Raw genomic sequence first — 22,489 nt, forward strand, 5'->3', positions numbered from 1 at the left:
CTTTTTTTGTTGCATGCACCTGACTTGACATTCCCCCGCCTCAAAAATGAAGAAGAAAAAAAAAAAAACAACACACATTAAAAGGTTAAGAAAAATGTCATAGGTTATGAAATACTGTCCGGACAGCAATATAATAGTTTCCTATATTTTTAGGAAATTCCTTATAATCTAACAAAATGATTAAAAATGCAATGAGCAGCTTAAGACTGCATTCACAAATGCAAGCAATAATTAATTCTATGTAGAATAACCAAAGTTCATTTTTGAAAAATAACATTTAATTAGCTTAAATACACTTTATGCTTTGCACAAAAAATAAAGTACTTAATAATCACTATACTTTGTTATTTTAGTTAGTGAAACAAAACAGGTAAGTGAATAAATGATTTGTCACCATCAGTACTCAAGAAAATTGAAGAATTTGAAAATCAGATTCTGGTTTGTTATTTGCCATTGACAGAAGTATATGACCTAGGGGCTAAAATGTTGGGTCTTTAAAAGACATTTCTAAAGATTCAGTCTTTCTATTTAACTCATTGAGTGACCATGTCATGTGTTCCTTACAAGGCATTAAATGCTCCTTTGTCTTCAGCAGTCAAAAACCTAATTGAGCAGGTGAGATATAATACAAATACCTTGAATTCAATAATGAGAAAAAATAGTCTTCTACTATTAACTGAGATTGTTTATTTTACAGTAAATTAGTAAAATTTAGAAATGTCTATGTAGGAAACTATATTCACATCCAGTAAGCACCTGAAGAGGACAGGACAAAGGTTATTTTCAGTTGTCAGAAAATTAGTTTGCTAATCTGATTTTCTCCAAAGAATCAAATATTCTGGTACATAGAAACCTATAAGTCGTCTCTTTGTCATAAAATGAATTTCTCTTACTTAGACCCTGAAGCGTAGTTACTCCAGACAGCGGCCGCCCCATGAGAAATGGATTAATTGGGGCAGGCCCAAGTATTCCAGCTGCTGGATTGGTGGTTTCAAACAGCATTGTATCTTGACTACAAAAAAAAAAAAAACAAAAACAAATGAGCTTAACAAATGTGACTGGATCTTACAAATAAATGCAACACAATTACTCAAACTGCATACAGCTGTCTTTACAAAATACAGTGGAAAATTTTCTTGTGAAAGTAAAAACTATTAAGCTTTGTGTAAAACACTACAAATGAAGAGTTACAAAGCTCAAAGCATATTTATGAGGTAAACTGGCACTTCATTTTCTCCCTGTTGAAAACTCTTAATAAATGTAAATGTAGAGAGAAAGAAAAACTTCATACAGGTACTCTGAAAGTTTTTTTTTTCCAATTTACAAAAAACAAAAAAAAATAAAAAAATGATTTTCTATTGTCATGTAATTTTTGATATGTGCCAAAATCAAAACTTGCTCTCAAACTTAACTTAAGCAAGACAGGACATTCCCCTAAAACTCTAAGCACATAGCAAATTTCTTCAGAGAGTTTTGCATTTTATTTAGTGTGTAATGTACCTTGCATATATATTTTTTTAAAGCATAGCACAAATACCATACTTTTCTAAATGTTAAAATGCATGCTACATGTAAAATTGAGGAATTGACTGGAAATAGTTACACTGTGTGCTAAAAATGGTTGAAAACACAAACTCAAAACAAGAATAAAATATTAATGTCACAACTTAACCAGTGAACATTGTACATGATGACAAAGCTATGAAGATGTCAGCAATGTTACATCAACAAGTAATAAGTGCTGAAAGGGCCTCTGCTCCTGTAACTACTGTATTACCATTGAAACCATTTACCAATTTACTGAAGATTTTAATACAGGCAGCAGAAAAGCATCTCATGTATTTATCCTACAATTCCACCTTAGTACATGTATCATATAGATTTTTAACCAATTTGTTAATTTTGTTACACCACACAGTATACTTAGTAAAGATATAGTTTTATATCATTGTCTTCTATTTACTGATGTGTTATTTGGATAAGTTGTGCTGTGGACTGCAGTTTATTGTTGCACAAGGAGCAGCTTAAAAGAGCAATAAGCCACAAAAAGTAACAGTTCAAAAGAACAACAACAAAAGATGTGTAGGAAAAGAAGAGAGTTATAGCATAAAAGAGCTAAAAAGGGCCTGGGAAAGACAGTCTGGTTATTTGAGCAAACTGCTTAAATAACCAGACTATCTGAGCAAAGTTTCTAAATTAGGATTGGAGAAATTCACGTTTGAGAAAGTGCATGGGAAGGCAAGAAACATGACATGAGTAGGAAAACTCGGGTGCATCTGCTTGCAGTGGAGAAATGACAACAGCAGTGAAGTTATGACTGGAGCAGAAGTGATGCCGAAAAAAAATCTGCAAATGAGAACCGTCACAGGTTATAAGGGAGAAAATATCACAAGATTATTTTAACTATAAGGGAGTGGGTAAGTATTGGGATATTTGCATTGCTTCAATACTAGTCATATAACTATCTGTTAAAAGTTTAAACATTATAGAGGGTCATTTATAAAGGAGCCAAGAATATTACAGGATTTATGTGTCAAACTCATAGCTTCTGATTAGGCTAAGAAATAGCAATGGGATATATAAATAGCTAATGTAAAGATTACCAGATATATCTGTAGTTAAACAGTGGTTTTATTGGGTGGGGTAACATATACATTTTTGAAATAAAGGATTCACAAAATTTGGTAAGCCATCATGATTTCTAACCTAATGCAGATGTTGATGGCCACTACGATTTCATAATATCTGTTTAAATGTTGGCAAATGCAGAACGATAAATAACTGTATGATATATGTTGTTGCTGTTATTTTAGAATCAAGAGCAAATTTATAAATGACTATTCTGATACTGGTCAAATCACACTTGTTCTTAACAATTTAAATATTCCTTTTTAAAAACAGGGCATGGTGCTTAAATCAGAATGCTGCTAAATTAATACTTATTTGCAGCTCACAGTGCAAGTGAAGTTTTATTTTCTGGGTAACATGTTAGAAGTGATTTCTGAAAACTGAGACCTATGCAGAAGTTTGCTATAGTTGGCCAACTAAAGTCCATCCCTTACTCTGGAAAGGGCCCCTTAGCCACTATCAGCAATCTTCAAAAAGATCTAATAACACAAATCACTCAGACCATTACATGAGAAGACAGAAGTACCTAAAAAAGTGAACAATCAGTGCAGACTGAAAAGGCTGGGCAGAAATAGGACAAACAATTTACTGAAAAGTTTTCTAAAATGCAAAAATAGGTTTGTTTCACATGGCAAAAATAAATTAGGGCAGGAAAAAAAAATCTATATTTTCTCTATTTCATTTTCATTCCATTCTGAAACTGGATATACAAATGGATGCAGAATCACATTAATGCAAGCTACTAGAAGAGACACAACATAAAAGTGCCAAAGAAGAAGGACACTTTTACATATATTTTTATACATATGATTTTTTAAAGAAAATTCACAAGGGGAAAATAATGTTAAAATGACATCATAAAAATGCAAAATACAGGTTAAAAACAATAACTCTGTACAATAAACATCAATTAGCATAAATAAGAGCACTCACATTCTATTGGGAACCCATTCTGGATACCTATAAAAACACAAGTGTTGTTAAGTATTCATTCAAAGGCTGAAGTAACATTTCTAATTTTAATCAAAAATCCAAAAATTAAGAAAATCCAAGACAAGAAACAAACATACTGCCGTTCAAGTCAAATGTTAGCATCTGAATTAATGTTACACAAAAGTTCTTTTATTTTAAATGTAGGATAAATAAACCAAAACATATCAGTGCAACTCCAGTTCACCTTATAAGGATGATATGAGTTCACTAAGAAAGACAACTGCTTGCATGAACTAAAACAAGAATTATTTATGTCAAGATCTAGACTCAAGTGTAATAATGCCCAGCGGAGGCCAAGACTTGCTATCTTTCAGACTAGCCATAAATATTAAGAATAGAGCACAATTCTTTTGAGCATATCAATTAGCACAAAACATTCCATTGATAATATTGAAAAGAAAGGTTTTCTTACACATCCAATAGGATTTGCCGGGAATCAGCATGAAGTGTTCCATCAACATGGTTAATCCAGCCCTAAAAAAAATAAATAAATAATCAAACTTTTTTTCTGTGGTACTCTATGAACCTCCTGTCTGAAAGCCAACAAACATCTTACGAAATTAGAAATTACAACACCAACTTATCAGTTGTAAGCATTATTAGATTTAACAATTCTCAGAACCTCAATAGCTTTATACAGATGATGGGAATATTAACATTATGTGCAAAGAGATGCCTAGCAAATCCAAAGGAAACGTTTAAGTTCTCAATACTGGGCACACAAATGTATCAATTTAAAGGTCCAGTTTTTATAGAGATTGAAGACTTAACGTTGAACAAAATCCTTCTAATGTGAAACTGTCCCTCAAAAGATCAATATACGGATTTCAGCCAAGCCAGTGTAAAAGCAAGCAAGCTTTTTTTAATGCCTATAAATATACTCATCTATTGTATTTATTCTCTGAACCTGGTTTACCCACAACTAGAACTGGTGGTCTCTCAAATCAACCTAAATGAATTTTCATTTGGACGCGAGAGAAGAGTAGTAGTACTCTGAATTTATTTATGCAAAGCACACACAGCAAATGAACAACTCAAAAAATAATTCAGGTCCTAAAGTTGTAAGCTAGTAGAACAGTCAACTAAAATAAATTCTCAAAAAAAAAAATCACTGACATCTTTGTCTTGCAAGCATTACACGTTTAGAGTTCTGAATTTGAAAACTAGCCAAAAATGTCTCTTTAACACTAAATACTGTAGTGGCTGCCCTTCTTGTGTACCACTGGTACACAAAGCTTTCATTACCTAAACACAGCTGAAAAGTTTAGAACTCAATGCACATACAGTATAACACAGCATTGTCTTCTATAGTATTCTACAAAATTTTATGGTTTTTTACTTATAAGCAATTATCCCACTTTTATAATACTTTTATTTATTAATTGATTAATTGCATTACCCGGCCTCTTAAAATGAGTGTGGTTCAGTTGCCTAAATCAAAGTCTATGGCCTGGACAAGCAATTGTCAGAGTAAAGGAAAAGTCCCACTAATTATTAGTTTCATTATTTAATATAGAATACTTCCTACATATTACCCCAACTTCCATTCTGGTATGTATGTGTTGTACAACTAAAATATCTACTCTTTATAAGTCGTTAGTCATTTTGTAAGAGCAATGTTTAACACACAAAAACACTTATCTGCTGGAAAATGCTGCAAACTTTTCCATCACTGTTACTGCTATATAATTGTGTAAACTATGAAAAACACAGGGGATGTGATTATTGTACAACATGTGCAATAAGAAAGGAAAAATAACACTGCTCATCTGAAGAACCATCAACAAATAATCATAACAAATGAAAAATATATTAAATAATTATTATAAAAGTAAAAGTTGAATAAATTTGACTGTGCAGCTCCATGAATAAATAAAGTACCACTCCCTGTTAGCGGCAATAGCTCAAAAGTGGATAAAAAAAAAATATGTTTGTACCTAAAACAGTACTTGTATGCAAAATTTGTTTGACCTAAATGAAAGCGTACTTGAGTTTTTGTGTTTACAAACAAGCACACAACACAGACATAATTCCAAAAATGATATTTTTGAACTCAAGGATGTCTAAAACACCAAGATTAATCAAAATCTTGAAATCAATTTTCGGACAAATAGAATACTTTCCATACACTTTGTATGAGAGAAAGTAAACTACTGAACACTCAAACACAATAATATGAAAGAAGATTATTCATAACCAGAGACCAAACATACATCCACTTTTGAGAACAATGGAGAAAAAAAAATAATGAAATTTACGTTTTTGGTCCATTTTTCCCCACTAACGTTTTTAATTAAAAATGTGATGCATTTTCTTGTCAAAGATGAAAACATTACTTGGGGATTCAGATAGGTTCATGTTAAAATTATAATACAGTACTTCCAAGTACCGAAAAGCTTGTGTTATTGCTTATCTATTACTCAAGGGTTAATTTATTCAATGTTGCGTCTTTTAGTGATAAAGTTCATGTTTCCTTAGTAGCTTAATTACCAATCCACCCAATTATACCATTAAATTTCAAAAATTGCATTTGAAAAGCATTCTCTTGTTTAGCTGCAGTATCATGTTCCCTAAGCAAATGATCAAAGTGGTAATCAACATACTGAAAGATGCTCTGTTCCTTTTTAACTCACTAGCCACTGATTTATCAAGGAGTAATCTGAACTACCACCAAGGTCCCTTAAATTGAACGAAACAATCCTAAAAAGGTTAACATTTAGACTATAAGGTGATTTTCATAATCAATTTAATGTTTAGGGATATACATCGGTACCAGTCAATAAACAAAAAAAAGGTTTGTTTAATTAACACCTTAGGAGTTATGTGAATTTTTTCAGTCCAAGCAGATCAGTGCGACATTGTGAACAACCACTTTTGAAATGTGGCAGCACACTCAACAAAAACATGTTTTCTTACTTTGCAAGCACTATGATACAGAAACCCCCCCACACACACACACAGGAAGACAATGTGGACATTGCCCTATTTTGCTAGTCAATTTCACCCAAGAGCCACATTGACAAGAGATGCAAGAGGCTAGCTATCTGTTCTCACCTACATTCCAGACAGCCACTAAATTCAGTGGCTGAACTGTTCCGCAGTGTTAATGTTAGCCAATATTTGCCAAGTTCACTTTATGACTTTCATTTGATAAACAGATGTAAATCAAAGATAAGCAGACCAAACAGGAACTTAAAATGACATTTATCGTAAGCTTGTAACTTCAAGCAGTACAGACAGTACCTGAAATTCAATTCAGCAGACAATACATCTTGTCTCTACAACTAGATGCATGGGACTTTTCAATCATTTTGGGTATCAAAAGCACTCACTTTGGGCCTGCATGTTACTTGTCCTTGGAACTACTGGAACTAGAAACTCAAATACTTGTGAATAAGCTAGGGAACTGGTGTCAAGCTCAATTTTACTGAGGACAAATAACACCACTTTATAAAACTGACATGGGCCAAAGGCTGTAACATTTACAAGTTACAGGTCCTTATATGCAAACCTTATTAGAGCACAACTATTTTCCCAAAAAATAAATGATTTTAATAGACTCAAAAAAGGACACTGTAACCTAACAATGTTACTTTAGATTTAAAGTACAATGCATGGTTAACATTGCTATAATATAGTGGTTCACAGACTTTAAATGGTCTGCTAACCAAATTAAGCAAGAAGTTACTTAGTTTTTGTGTAATGAGATCAATGCAGAAACAAAAAAAAAAACTAAAGATTATCAAATAATTATTAGAATATACCAATCATAAAAATTGATTTAATGTTTATTCTGCTTTACCACATTTTCTGGATATTTTCTTCAGTATTTCCTAATAAGCATGTTAGAGGGTCTGACTAACAGCATTTGGTATTTAGCATGCTAACAGATGCAGGTTTTTTGTTTTGTTTCTGTATATGGTTTTAAAACATCATCCACCAGATGCTCACAGATTTGGGGAACTCCACTTTCCAAAGAATATTGATTTTTCATATTACACTTCAAATAAAATATATATAAAAAAAAAAAAAAGTGAATGAATTTTGCAAACAACATAGTGCACTAAATCACAAAGGGCTGGCCTAGAACTTAACAGTCAAATAACTGGAGTACTGTGAACACATTTGAAATTAAAACAATAGTTATATTACAGTTTTTAGTAATTTTCTTAGATTTGAAGTAGGGACTATCCCGCCATTGTATGGGGTCTCCACTTCTACGTAAACTATATGCATCTATAAATTCAAATATGGCCTAAAGATAACAAACCACCAACTACTGTTACATTTTCTTTCCTTAAAAAGACTTACAAGTAACCTTTGCCTAATCAAAATCTTATAGTCTACATTCTAAATTATCTTCCTTCTTTATATACTTTTGTTTCTTTGATATTTTAGCAGTGTAGGAAAGCTACCAACAGGTATGGGATGAAAACTGGTATTGAGCGCAAAAAAAAAAAAAATTCCATGTAATTTAAAATCATGCAACTTATGACATGCACAACTTTCTGGCAATTTTTACTGAAAACACAAACTGGTTTACTCTTAAGGCCGGAGTTATACTTCACGCGACGCATGCTGCGGCGGACGCTCCTGCTACGCAAGCGTTGTAGTGTTCATACTTGTGCATGCACTTTACGTAAATCTGGAGGAATCCACCAGGTGGCAGCGAGAGATATTATCACGGTGAGAACATGTTCAGCTTCTTTGTGTTGTGAATTGCCTAGAACACTCATTAAATTCCGATGACACCATAACGCAATATCTCTGAAAAGGATGTTTATTGATTAAATCAATCCAGGGATGTGCCTATTCCAGCAAGCATTGAGCACGAGTGAGAAACAGTCCCTTGACAAGGCCTCAGCTCATCGCAAGGTCAATACAAGCCCTCGCATACACTAGCGTCATTTTAGCGGCACCAAATCCCCAAATCTGCACATCTTTGGAAGGAAACCGGAGCACAGTGTGGAATACAAGCAGGAAATACCAGCAACATAACTCCCTGCGACACAGCAGTGCTACCGCTCCACCACCGTGACACCCCCATGTGTGTAATTATTAACAGTACTCATTATTTAAACGAAATTATATGTAAAATGTAACATACACACTTTAATGCATTTCATCATGAAAGTGATATCAAGTATAAATCTAAAGATTTTAAAATGTACAGAGAGTTGGAATATCATACATTTAATTTGTTCTGAATGGTGATCTATTGCTGCTTTCCGCTGCTGTCAGGTCCAAGAAGCTCGTAGCGAATAAAAACTGGGAAGACGTTTACGGTGGTCTGAATTAATGATAAACTACGAGGTTAAATTGGACATTGAGATTAAAGCCTAAATTTCCTCTTTAATCACAAAATACACGTTTTCACCATGTCTTTTATTTTTTTCTCAGTGGCTCAAATATAACGCTATACATTATGCTGCTGTTGTTAAGTTACAAAAATAAAAAGACGGCACAAAAGATGGTATATGAGACTTTTAAAATGTATCGTATCATTGCGTTCGGGAATATGCGACGCTTGAATATAAAAGCACCAAGAATTCATCTGTATGTTGTCATTTTGCTTCACCATATCGAAGCATTCATCCCGTAGGATCTGCATAGAGGCTTTCTGTCACATGTAGATAGTAAACAGAGACATTGACGTCACGTTCCGACTTTTAGCACACTGCGCCCCCCCAACTTTTTGCTGGTACTGCAACTCCCACACGCGTCGCGTTAATTTCTGAGGACCTGCTCAGAGGACGAGTGAAATGAACGCTGGGAACACGTGGCAGCCATGATGCGGGTGCGTACGCGTTCTGAGCGTGAAGTATAAAAATCGGCCCTTATTGTAAGGGTGTAATTTCCTATAGAAAATACAGCCCAAAAATTAAGGTTTTTTCCAAGTCTAGAGGGGCAAAAATAGAGCGGAACCCCAAAGAGCTTAATGTCTTGCATTACTAGACATTAAGACATATACTGCATGTAGGTGTTCTCATACCAATGAGTCAGGAGGTGCTAGACCAAAGGAAACACTGTTTTCAAAACACTCATAGGTAATTCTTATAAATACATAAAGCATTGGGTCAGCCATGAAGCATGTGCAGCTTTAAAAAGTATGCAAAGTACAAGAGGTGGAAAATGAATGATCTACCATCACCTTCATGAGACTGTCAAATCTTGGGCATAATAATGCTAAAATGATAATGTTTATTTATAGCAGTGTGGCAAGTCATCTTCTCACTTTTTCTTTTTGGGTCTCACAGCTGGGCTGACACACACAAACTCACACTGGACATGCATTTTAATGGCAGGTGTGAAATTAAATTATATATAATCTATACATGAAATACAAGTTAAGGGAATCTTTGAATTTTGAGAAAGCAGGCCACTTTAAAAAGATCCAAAGGCATGATCTAGCCTGCTGGCCCCTGCACCTCAGACTATCCAGGAGCACAGTGATGCCCTGATCCAGATCTGATACGAAATCCCCCAAGATACCATCCGTCGTCTCATTAGGAGCATGCCCCGACGTCAGCACATGGGGATCTTACAAACTATGATTTGGAGTTGCTGCAATAAAATTTTGGCAAAATGGACTAGCCTGCCGCATCATTTTTTCACTTTAATTTTAGCTGTGTCTTTGAATTCAGCCCTCTATAGGTTGATAATTCTCATTTCCATCAAACAATGTGGCAGGTTTTCGTTCCTAATGCATTACACAGTCCATATCAGTATAGATATCCAGCATGATTTTGGGAAACAAATGTAATTTTAGAGAGACAGTAACCATTCTATGTGTTAACCCATTCTCCTAGAGTGGTAACTCAGCTAATCACTGTGCCAGCGTAACTCAGAAACAATAATACTTTAGTCTATTTGTTTAGGACTAAACAATGTCTGCTGTTACTTGCTTTTTTCCATTCAGTACTGTAGGTCTTCAGTCCAAGTGATGTGGTTTACCAGAAAGACAAAAGTGAATTTGGGCTGTGACTGCAAGAAAGACTGTAGAAACTTAGAAAAGTGCGCTACAGAAGCAACCCCCAAACACAAAAACACAAAGAGAACATGGGTAAGGAGCTTCACCTTCTTAGCGCAACGTAGGCAATTTGAAAAAGGCTTTAACGCCATTTGTAGGTATCAATATTCCATTGCAAAAAGATGTATGCAGTTATGGTAGTGCTAAACAGTAGTTTTTCTTCTAACCAAAATAATTTGATGCTAAAAGCATTTTTCATGATTTACAAACATTAGAAGAAAATCAAACCATTTAGAATCTAAGAAAGTTCTGAAATCTAATATCAGAAGATAAGAATGAGCAAATCTGAAAAAACACGTCTTTTATTAGTTCAGATGATGAAAGTGGTAGTGTTAAGATACATGTAATACATTGCGTTTTCAGACTTGTGCCATGTGCTACAAGTCTGAATTGATATCAAAACAGGCTCCATAAGTGTTGGGGTGGCATATAAGGGTTTAATGTAATAAAGCATGTGGTCTACTCAAAAAAGATGAACAAATACTGATTTTTAATAAGAGAGTGGCAAGCAGCAAAATACTGCTGACTTCAACTTCATATTTAAAGTAAGGGCAGCTAAATGCATTTATTCAAAAAGAATTAAGAAATCATACAAGCAGGGAGAAAACACTAATTTTAACTAGGCTTCATTTTGGGAGAATAGATCCATTTTCAATGCATGATCATGGTTAAAAAAAATAATGGTTGAACAGAAAAAAAGTCTAGATCAAATTAGTAGAGAAAGATGTAAAAAGAACAAACTTAACAGACAATTCAACCTTTAGGGAAAAAGAAAATTAAAATAAAATGAAAACCATCCACAAACAACAGAAATGAAACAGAGTAACTCCAACACAATTCTCTAAGAATGTATGAGTTTTCAGGTGGATTTGCTACAACTTAATCAGCAGCATAAGCCCATGTTTTTATGTTACAAAACTTGCTGAAAACGGCATACTATACATCTCTAATAAGGCAGTGAAAAAAAAATCAATTCTGCAAACTAAAATTTGATAATTCACTCAGCAAAAAAATCAATTGGGTTAGACAGAAGATCAAACTTTGACCCAAAGCAATTTCAAAAAACAGAAAAATGGATGTTTCATAAAAGAGAGAGAGAGGGAGAAAGAGAAAAAGACAGAAAGAGGGAGAGAACTCACCTTAGTGGAATGAACATCAACATCACAAAGGGAGCAAACATGTGGAAATGAACTGGGCATTTTTCCATGGTAATCCTCAATTTTTCTGGGGGATGGATAACCTTTTCTCCTGTCCATCTTTGAAAGCAGAGGCCCCGAAGAAGGGCGAGTATATTTAGACTCAAAGAAACTAGAGGAAGAATCAGAATTACGAAGACTGCTGTTGCAAAGGACTCTGCTCTCATAATCTAGTCTCTTATGGCTACCAGTATATTCTTCTGATGTTTTGCCAAAATTATAATCAACTACATGACCAAAACTAGGGCCTTCATCAAAGGCACCAACTCTTGAGCTTTTAGGATCTTCCCAACTATCACTTAAACTTTGATAAGGTCGCTCTTCTGGCAAAGACATATCAACCCTGGGATTGTTAGCCATAGTGATCCTTCCAGATTTTTGCGCTTTGATCTGCATGAGGAGTCGTGGCAGCATTTCCACACTGGGCTTGTCATCAAGAATGTTGGCCAGTTCATCTACGTCTTCAGCAGACAAACCAAGATTTGTTAAAAGTTTCATTGCTTTATTTAAGCTTCCATGTGGTTGTGAAGCATAGGCACTGCGGCCACTACTTCCAACAAGAGGTGTCAGGCTTTGAGATGGACCAGCAGATGCTGGATAGAGACTTCGAGATCCTTGCATGCTTAAGGACCCTGGATTCAAATTTGTCAACCTTGCACTGCTCTGGCTGGAAGAATGAGACCTGACAGAAGAACTCAACGATGGAACGGCACCAAACAGGCCGAATCCAGAATTGCGTAAAGGAATATCCCGTGACATTGCAAGATGATGCTTAAATCAGTGGTACAAAGGTTAAGTTTAGAATAAAAAGACTAGAGAGTTTATCCAAAGTGTGTAATGCAAGTCAGCAGAGAATGAGAAAGAACAAAAACAGCAATTGCAGAATTCCTCTTCTTAGTTTTCTTAAAAATTCTCTGTAGAAACATAATCAGCAATAATTAGAATTGCTAGCAAAGCACATTTCCACTCGATGTGATAAGAAAACACATGGGTTAAAAACTTGACAAAAGCGAATAATGAGGCAAGGAAGATCATTTAATTTCCAGAAAATTGGTTTCAGCTGGACAGTTAAGTTTTTTTCTAAAACATCTTGCAGTAAAATATGAAACCCTGAAATAAATTTCCCTACCCCAGGAGGTTAAAGTTTATAAACGGGCAACAGCAATGCAAGAAGAATTGTGCAGGCCAAAATCAGGCTTGCTAATAATTTAAGCAAGTATTCCAAAAGAATCATATGCAAGCTAAAAAGAAATCTAAGAATGATGCTCCCTAAACTTCTGATTTAAATGCATTTAAAAGATGCATGTGAGGAAAAGGAGATGGATGTTAAAGAAAATAGAACCAAACAGTTACTGAAGAACGCAGCCTTGCCATAAAGCAGAAACGGAAGAGAGAAGCTGGGAATAACATCCATCAATATGGTGTTGTCGCACTTGTCCATCTGTGTAATGTGTGTAACCGGACATGAATATATACTCAGAGAATACTGACTGAAGAATTGAGGGGAGTCTACGAAGGACAGGTCAACATGAGAAGACATCTCTAGCGACAGTAACTTACTGCGCCTGGAAGTGACAATTCATCTGCCAATCGTGCCCCTGGGTCTACCTTTCCGAAACTGATCTGCTCTTCCACCAGCGTGCACACCGGACAGTGAATGTCACAGATGGACAAATGGATGCATGGACAGCATCATCGTCGGATCGAATGTCAGCCATGACTGACTGAGGTAAATCAAAATGGCATTTTACACATTTGCCTCAACAAGTTCCAAAAATGGTGCAAAGCAAGAAGTGTCAGTTCCAAAGTTGGAGTGAATTTAAGTAATCATTTTAAGACAAGTAGAGAAACGTCATTTTTAATAAGATGTCAAGAGGAAAAAATAGCAAGAAAGTAAGACAGATGTTAACCGTTAGATAAATGAATAATTACAACTCAAAGACTGGTCACCTTACAAAAGATATTGCTCAATGATGATGTAAACAAAAACCCCAAACATTTGCATAAAAAGATTTATCAATTGATATTATTTACCAAATAAATTACTGTTCATATGTCAACATATGCTTTTCCAAAAACAAGGGTTCTGTGTATGACGGCACAGTGGTTACACGTAAATATAGCGACTCGTACTACTGTAAACATAAGGTGTCATTCCATGCAACCGAATAATTTTGGGTTATGAGACGAGGAAAAATTGCTAAGACAAACAACAACAACAAGCGACAGATGTCATTCGGCGTCGTAAGGGAACCAGGGTCCAATAACTGGACCCCTGCTACAAAAAGGTTTACGATATATGATGGCTAGGAGTAGTGAAATTAACAACAAATCAAAGCAGAGACAAAAATAAATAAGATTTCTCACTGAACAGTCCTCTGCATTTATTTGGGGGGAGTTGGGTTTGATTTGACCGAACACACTCAAGACTAAAACGCTGCAGTCAAAATGAATGGAAATATTTAAGCGTTAACTGTGATTTGTAACTTGCTCATAAGCAGCACGAGCCCTGGCGCAACCATCGTCTACCAAGCATTTTGGAGATTTCATTGATAAAAGGGACTAAATGTTATCTTTCGCAAGCTTGCACGATAAAGTGCGACAGCTTTAAAATATGCATAATATGGCTACTAAAACAAAACGAAACGCCGATCCGCAATAACGCACTGGAGAATGCGATCCCACGTACGCGGTATAACGGGAGATTCAGCACAGGGCGTAAACAATCCTTGAATAAGGCGCTCCAACGTTACTTTACACTAAACAAACCTGATCTCCAAACAAGCGACGCAGAGTTCACCAGGCCAATAGCAAAAATCAACGAGATGCGCGACTCCTCGCGGAGACTCCAATGAAGCCACGCCAACTAGGTAGCATTCTGCAGCGCCGCCTTGTGTTAGAGGGACGGATTTAATTCTCCGCTAAAGATGCTACCGCTCCGATTTTGACTACCGGTATATTTAATGCTTTTTAGTCAACAGTTTTGCCAGTCTTTGAAGATATTGGCAAAATTAAATAAATTACTTAAACGGTCAGATCTCCAAAACCAAAACCCAACCGAATTCTAAATGAAGCCAGTGCCAACAGATACGATGCCCTACTGATAATTCTATTTATGGTGTACTTCTATAAAATACTGTAATGCCGTCATTGTACAGACTGATTTTTGTGATAATAATAGAGTGGGGCTGCGGTGGGCTGGCGCCCTGCCCAGGGTTTGTTTCCTGCCTTGCGCCCCGTGTTGGCTGGGATTGGCTCCAGCAGACCCCCGTGACCCTGTAGTTAGGCTATAGCGGGTTGGATAATGGATGGATGGATAATAGAGTGGAGTATTTCTACCTATTGCCTTTTTATTCTTTAGGTCTTGGATTTCAGCGGCTAAGTATTTAACTATATTCTGCATAGTGTGCAAGTGTACATGACAAAATTTATTTGAAAAACCCTGGACCCTAATTAAGAGGTATGTGTATTTTGTTAAATTATGGCCACAAGCTAACTCTTTTAAAAATGACAAATGATTACGATTCTGTCTATCTTGTTTAGATAATAATTAGCACATTTGTTAAAGGATAATATATCATGTTCAATTATTTTAAAAATTGTACTTCTAAATCAAGCAAAATTCTCATTAATCACTCCACTTTTTAGCTCTAAAATACTGTACATTGTTACTTCGACATACCACCTGTAACAGAGAGATAAATGAGATTATCTTTCATGCAGTCATTATTCCACCTGCTTAATCCACTATAGGTTTATGGGGGCTAATCCTAAAAAAAATTGGGGGCAATGCAAGAATCAACCCTGGGTGGAGTGCCAATCCATCACAGAATACACACACACACACACACACACACACTCACTCACTCATTCTGGGCAATTAAGTGTCAACAAGTAATTTAACACACAATTTTTTTAGGATACAGAAGAAAATCCATCCAGAGAGTATCCAGGCTGGGACTGTGGAACAGTGATATAGAAACACTAACCAATGTGAGACTTCCAATCAATGTACTGTTAACTGTTGAATGAATGTGCTTCTTGAATATGTTTTAGCCGCTTAACTAGTACTTAGTCAAAGAGAGGTTTCTTAAAATTGAAAAAATGCAGAACATATTCTGCTTCTTATTTTAAGTGAGTCAAAAAAACTCTAATTGAAAACACTTAATTACATCAGGATAGTTTGAGATTAATATTTAGTTTTTAAATTATTATATGGTCAATTAAAAAGACTGCTGTATATTTACTTGCATGTGAATACAACAACATATGTTTAAAATTCTCAGAGTGACTGTTTATTGAAAACATTTGATAATAAAATCTGGGCTGTTAACATTTTGCTTTATTGCTTGTATATTACCTATCATATGAAAGTGATGAAACAGAAGCTAAAAACAGTCAATTAACACGCATTTCTTGATTTTTTTTTTTTTTAGATAAAGTGCAATTGTATTCCATCATTTGGATATTTCTCTTGTGAGGATTCAAACAAACATCAATGTCTGCTAATCTCTTTAAAGTACAATCATAATGTGAAATTCTTAAACCGAATGTAGTAGTGGGGGGGCACAGTCTGAGTCAGTAGTATTAAGGACAAGGCAGAATTTAAAAGTGGATCATGCAGTAGTCCATCACAGGGCCCTTTCACATTTACACCGAGCTGGTTTGGAACTGCCAATGAACCTGGCACATTTGTCTTTGGGGAAATCTTAAATAAACCACACTACTCCTACAGGAACCCATGCTGACATGGGGAGAATGTGCAAACTCGACATATGCAAGGACTAGGCATGTGATTTGAATTCAAGACACTAGAGCTGTGAGGCAGCAGTGTTACATGAATGTATATTAAGAGCGTGAAATTATATGCTGGCCAAAATGAAGTCCAGCACGTCCATTTTAAAATGCAAAGGCAGAAATGATGGAAAATTACCATCTTGTCAGCACAACTAAACAAAGAACAAAAACAGAAAAGCAGGAATGAAAGAAACGAGACCACGAATGATACGGTTTGATAGTACTATAGACTTAAGAAGCTAGGTTTATATGTGTTAAGACAGCACTTATTACCGCGAACATCAATTAAAAGCAATAAAACAGTACTTGAATCCAAATACATACTGATAACACAGACAAACCAATAGACTAATAAACAAAATTGAGCAGATCGATTTGAAGAGAACATCAGTTGTATTAAGAAATTTTCCATACGGAACATGCCTGTTCCAGCAACATCAGATGCAAGGGATGAAACAAATAGCACAGAGGACCGCAATTCATCAAAAGTCAGACTCCCACAGAGCCAGGTTTTCAAAAAAATGACAAAAGACGCGATTTTAACCTTTATTTGAACAGGAAATGTTCTAGCTTTCAATATTGTGCGATTTTAAACAGTGGCCTAATCTCAGGTACTCGTTTACCACGCTGTAAAGAATCTAAACTGTAGTACTGTACCTCTATTTGATGAAAACGGCTTGCTTTATGCGCACGCGCACGAGCACGCATAACAGTGCAACGTTACGGAGAGTCGGCGGAAGGCACAGTACATCATCCGTGACAAAGCCTGCAAGGGCAAAATACGAAATGCTGCATTCGGTCTGTCCAGAAAAATCTATGCACCCAAAAGGCAAGATCGCGTTAACGTTGCATAAAGAAAATTACTTCGTACGGCATTTGGTGTTTTTGTTTCCATTACAGGAACGCACTGAGTTTGCGTAAATCACATAATGAACAATATCAGCGACCAATCGACTCCAGTCAATATTTTACATCTGCAAATCGTACTTAACGGACACGTGTATTTAAAGCTGGAACAGATCTTTCTACGGTCAGTATAGTTTAACCAAAATCTGCTGGAAGCCCTAGCCATTAGTCTATTGGTGAATGCGGATCTTGGACTGCAGAAAATACCAGCGTGTTACGTAAAATCAAATATGTCAGTTACATGCTTTATTTAAACATAAATGGAGGATGTGAAATGCACAAGAAAAAAAAAAAACACACTCGACCTCTGCATTGATACCAAAAAACAAAACACTTAACCTCTTCTTAGAAATTATTGTGAGATATTGTGACCTGCTTACCGTCAGGCCCCTTATGGAAACTAACAACCAAACCCTAGAAACAATTAAAGTTTTACCGCTTCGCTTGCTGAGAGAAAGATTACAATCCAGGCAGTCGGTATTCAATCTTAAGATAAACAAACCTCAAAGACAATGAACAACAAAACGTCAATAACGCTCATCTATCAAGAGACAACCCCTACAATTTAGTCAGCTATAAATATAGAGCGCCATCTGTTCCCCGGAGTTTGCACAGGCGCTCGTGGAATTAAATCACTTAGCGCAGGGTTGTCGAACGTGGCTGCAGATTTTCATTCTAACCCTTTCCTAACCAATGATCAGTTTTCACCTCTGATTAGCTTCTTTGATGTTCTCCCAAAATGTTGTTTTAGGGATAATCAGCCATAATCTGATGACTAACTTCTCCCTTCTTCATGGTTTACCAACCCAAAGTGGACAAATTCTTTGGAAACTGGCTCAAATGGTGGCTTCTTAACTTAGAAGCACTCATAGAAACTGAAAAAGGTCACTTGTGCTTTTAACACAGCAATTGTTATGTTTTTCTAAAAATGTTTACTGCCCATTAAATTTTGTAAACGTTGCATTAAAACCTTTTTTTGATTTATTCATGTTAAACAAAAAACTATTTTTTTTTGTCCATTGCATCCTAAAAAAATTAAGATAGCGTTTTAGAAGTTTTTTAAAAACTGGTATAACATTTAAGATGGTTTTAGGAAATTAGTGTTGTGGTAATAATCAAGCCTTGACACGTTAAAAGGTTTTGGGTCGGCCTCTCGTATAACTGGATTTGTTGAGAAAAGGTCTTTATAGACAAAAGTCCAAAGCAGAACTGAGGTTATGGTACAGACTAGGTGGATTTAAAGTCGAAAGGGGGGGAATTATGTCATCTGGGGTTGGAACAGGAAGTGAAGTTATAGGACCCAGGCAGAATTTCCTGCATTTGGTCTGCATGGTAGAAAGAGAAAGGAATACTGCACTCTGCCACCTCCTGTTCCGACCAGGAATTACCTTCTATTGAGCCGTTTAGCTGCCTCCTGTGCGCACGTATATGCCAGTGTTAAAAAGCAATTTTAGATTCTTCAGTTCACAAAGTATGGAGAAAGAAAGTAACAGCTCATGATCTGAAACATACCACATCATCTGTAAAACAGGGTTAAGGCAGTGTTATGGCATGGGCATGTATAGCTGCCAATGGAGCTGGGACACTGGTGTTTATTGATGATGTGACTGCTGACATTGGTAGCGGGACAATTTCGGAAGTGTATAGGGCTATAGTCTCTGCTCAGATTCAATCAAATGCTGCAAAACTGATTGGAAGAAGCTGCATAGTGCAAATGGATAATGATCCAAAACATACTGCGAAAGGGTGGCACATTGGCGCAGTGGTAGTGCTGCTGCCTCGCAGTAAGGAGACCTGGGTCCTCCCTGCATGGAGTTTGCATGTTCTCCCCATGTCTGTGTGGGTTTCCTCCCACAGTCCAAAGACATGCAGGTTAGGTGCATTGGCAATCCTAAATTGTCTCTAGTGTGTGGCTTGGTGTGTGTGTGCATGTGTGCCCTACAGGGGGCTGGCGCCCTGTCTAGGGATTTGTTCCTGCCTTGCACCCTGTGCTGGCTGGGATTGGCTCCAGCAGACCCCCATGACCTTGTGCTAGGATATAGCGGGTAGGTTGGATGATGACTGACTGACATAATGCGAAAGCAATCCAAGAGTTTCTCAAGGTAAAATAATGGGATATTCATCAATGGCCAAGACAATCACCTAATCTCAACCCAATAGAGCATGCTTTTTAATTACTGAAGACAGAAAGACCAACAAACAAGCAGCAAGTTGATATGAATTTTGAATCTATTTCATAGGGTGTACTTTCAATTTTCAGACCTCACATTGTGTATTCAAATCTAACATTTAAACTCCTCATGTAATACTTTACTGCAGTGGGCTGGTGCCCTGCCTGGGGTTTGTTTCTTGCCTAGTGCCCTGTGTTGCCTGCGATTGGCTCCAGCAGACCCCCGTTACCCTGTAGTTAGAATATAGAGGGTTGGATAATGGATGGATAGATGTAATACTTTACATATTTACTTTCATTAAATTTCATCTGCCACAAATATGCCCAAGCCTGTATGCTGTCCAAGTCCCTCTGCAATGCTTCAACAGATTCAAGATTTGTGAATCATCCTACCTTGGTATCATCTCCAAACTGAACCAGCTTGTTATACTGTATATAAATTTTTTGGTTATAAATATAAATATTAAACAGCAGTGGCCTTAGCACTGAATCCTGAGAGACATCACTCATAACATCAGCCAGTTCTGATAAGGCTCCTCACACCATCATCCAATTTTGCACCCATCTACTGTACATACTACAACCTGAATCTCACTACTTTTAGTTTGATGCCCAACCTCACATGGCACCTTACATAATCTTTTCTGAAAGATAAAATAAATATCATATGCACCACTTTGATCATATCCTTTTGTTGCTTCTTCATAGAATTCCAACATGTCAGTTAAACACGACCTACCTCCCTCCCTCATCTGGATCCATGTTGACTATTCAGTAAAACTCCTATCTTAGCAATTCCTTCAATTAAATTACCTGTGATGCACATTAAGCTTACTGGCCTATAGTTACATGGATCTGCCTGATCAACCGTTTAATGTAATAGAATATTTGTCATTTCCCAATCCTTAGGAATTTCTCCAGCGTGAAATAACTTTACTTTCTAAAAATGTGTCAAGTGGATTATATATGTACTCACTAACATCCTTTAACACTTGTGAATAAATGTTATCAGGTCTAGGGGCCTCATGCATAACACCGCACGTAGAATTCACACTATAACATGGCGTAAGCACAAAAGTGGAAATGTACTTACGCACAAAAAAATCCAGATGCATAAATCTGTGCGTTCGTCAACTTCCACGTTCTTCTGCTACATAAATCCCAGTCAGTGTGAAAAGTAACACACGTGCACGCGCCTGCTGTCCCGCCCCGTCTCCTCCCAGAATTACGCCTTTTTGAATATGGAAATCAATATAAATAGCTCTTAAGCTCAGCGTTCTGTGAAAAGGCAATTGCAAAAGCACGGGGGAAAATAGAAGAATTTCAGCAAATACCAAGTTGAGGCATTGAAAAACTAACTATTTGTTGGTTTAAAAAGTGGTATAAACAACAAAAGGATGTTGATCGAGTGACATAGAGCACAGGTGTCGAACTTCAGGCCTGGAGGGCCTCAGTTGCTGCAGGTTTTCTTTCTAACCATCTTCTTAATTAGTAACCAGTTTTTGATGCTAATTAACTTCTTTAGCCTTAGTTTCAATTAGCTTGACTCAGTCCCTTTAGTTGTTTTTTTTTTCCTTAATTAGCAGCCAGACAGTAACGAGACACAAAACAAGCCTCCAAACAACCAGCTCACCTGTACCCCTCAAACAAAATGTGAAAATAAAGAAAGGTGAAGGTCTCATTAAGGCTGATCTCTCAGGTCACCAAGAAAATAATAGAATAGCAACAGTTTTGGAAATGTCTGCTGTGACAGAAAGAGAGCAGCAACAAGCCATGGAATTGAATAACGGGTTTAATTAACAGCAACAACCAGCTTCTTATTAAGGAACTGGCTGGAGTGAAATTAGTTGGGAGTTTGAAGCCACAGTTTAGCTGGTCACTTGTTGGCTTGTTTCCCATCTCATTTCTGTTTGGCTGCCATTTAATGAAGATAAGAATTAATTCAGAAGACTTAATCATTAAAAACAGGGCTATTAAAATTGAAGGAAAAGAAGTTAATTAGCAATGAAACTGGACACTGATTAGGAAAAGGGTTAGAAAGAAAACCTGCAGCCACTGCGGCCCTCCAGGCCTGGAGTTCGACACCCGTGACATAAAGTGTCGGAGAAACTGAAAAGCTCAAATTCACAAAGTCGTACAGTGCCCGAAATAAAAAAGAAGTTGTCAGATATCAAATTCGCTGTGAAAAGGCGAGTCGTTGCCCATCGTCTGAGTTTTATATGAAAGCTTATTGGGGTACAGAGGGAAAAATGCACACAGTGGGGGGAAAAAAGCACGAAATGTCAACTTTAATCTCGTAGTTTGTCATTAAAGTAGAACATCATAAACGTCATCTTAAAATTGTTTAATTTACTAGTTTCTCAAATCCCGTTGTAACTAAAGTATCATGTTAAATGCTTTGTTTTGTATTTGATCTTCTATGTTCTCTGTGTGTGTTAATCACTATGTGTTTCCAGGCCTTCTCTTCCTCCATCAGGTGCAGAATGCAGCTGCTAGAATCCTAACTAGGAAAAGAAAATCCGAGCACATTTCTCCAGTTGTGATGTCACTACACTGGTTATCTGTGTCATTCAGGATTGACTTTAAAATTCTGCTTATGGTTTATAAAGCCTTAAATAATCTCGCCCCATCTTATATATCGGAATGTCTGACACCTTATAGATAGATATAGATATTCCAAATCGTAACCTCAGATCCTCAAATGAGTGTCTCCTTAGAATTTCAAAAACAAAACTTAAAAGAAGTGGTGAGGCAGCCTTCTGCTGCTAT

At 36.4% G+C, this 22,489-nt stretch overlaps 1 protein-coding gene across 3 annotated transcripts in view; it reads right to left on the bottom strand.

Moving 5' to 3' along the window:
• The window catches only part of LOC120543392 (matrin-3-like), a 52,041-nt gene extending 33,967 nt beyond the window's left edge, over positions 1-18,074 (bottom strand). For 2 of the 3 annotated variants that reach the window (XM_039776457.1, XM_039776455.1), the window contains exons 1-6: positions 17,987-18,074; positions 11,791-12,761; positions 4,034-4,095; positions 3,562-3,588; positions 894-1,012; positions 2-39 (exon numbers count right to left, since the gene is read on the bottom strand). In XM_039776457.1, coding sequence (XP_039632391.1) covers positions 2-39; positions 894-1,012; positions 3,562-3,588; positions 4,034-4,095; positions 11,791-12,606 — 1,062 coding nt within the window. In that variant the 5' untranslated portion in view covers positions 12,607-12,761; positions 17,987-18,074. Of the gene's footprint in view, position 1; positions 40-893; positions 1,013-3,561; positions 3,589-4,033; positions 4,096-11,790; positions 12,762-14,616; positions 14,689-17,986 lie in introns of those variants that run through there. The other variant, XM_039776456.1, reaches the window with a different exon arrangement.
• Between the last annotated feature and the right edge of the window lie 4,415 nt (positions 18,075-22,489).

Source organism: Polypterus senegalus, chromosome 13 (assembly GCF_016835505.1).
Source record: "Polypterus senegalus isolate Bchr_013 chromosome 13, ASM1683550v1, whole genome shotgun sequence".
Classification (NCBI taxonomy): Eukaryota; Metazoa; Chordata; class Cladistia; order Polypteriformes; family Polypteridae; genus Polypterus; species Polypterus senegalus.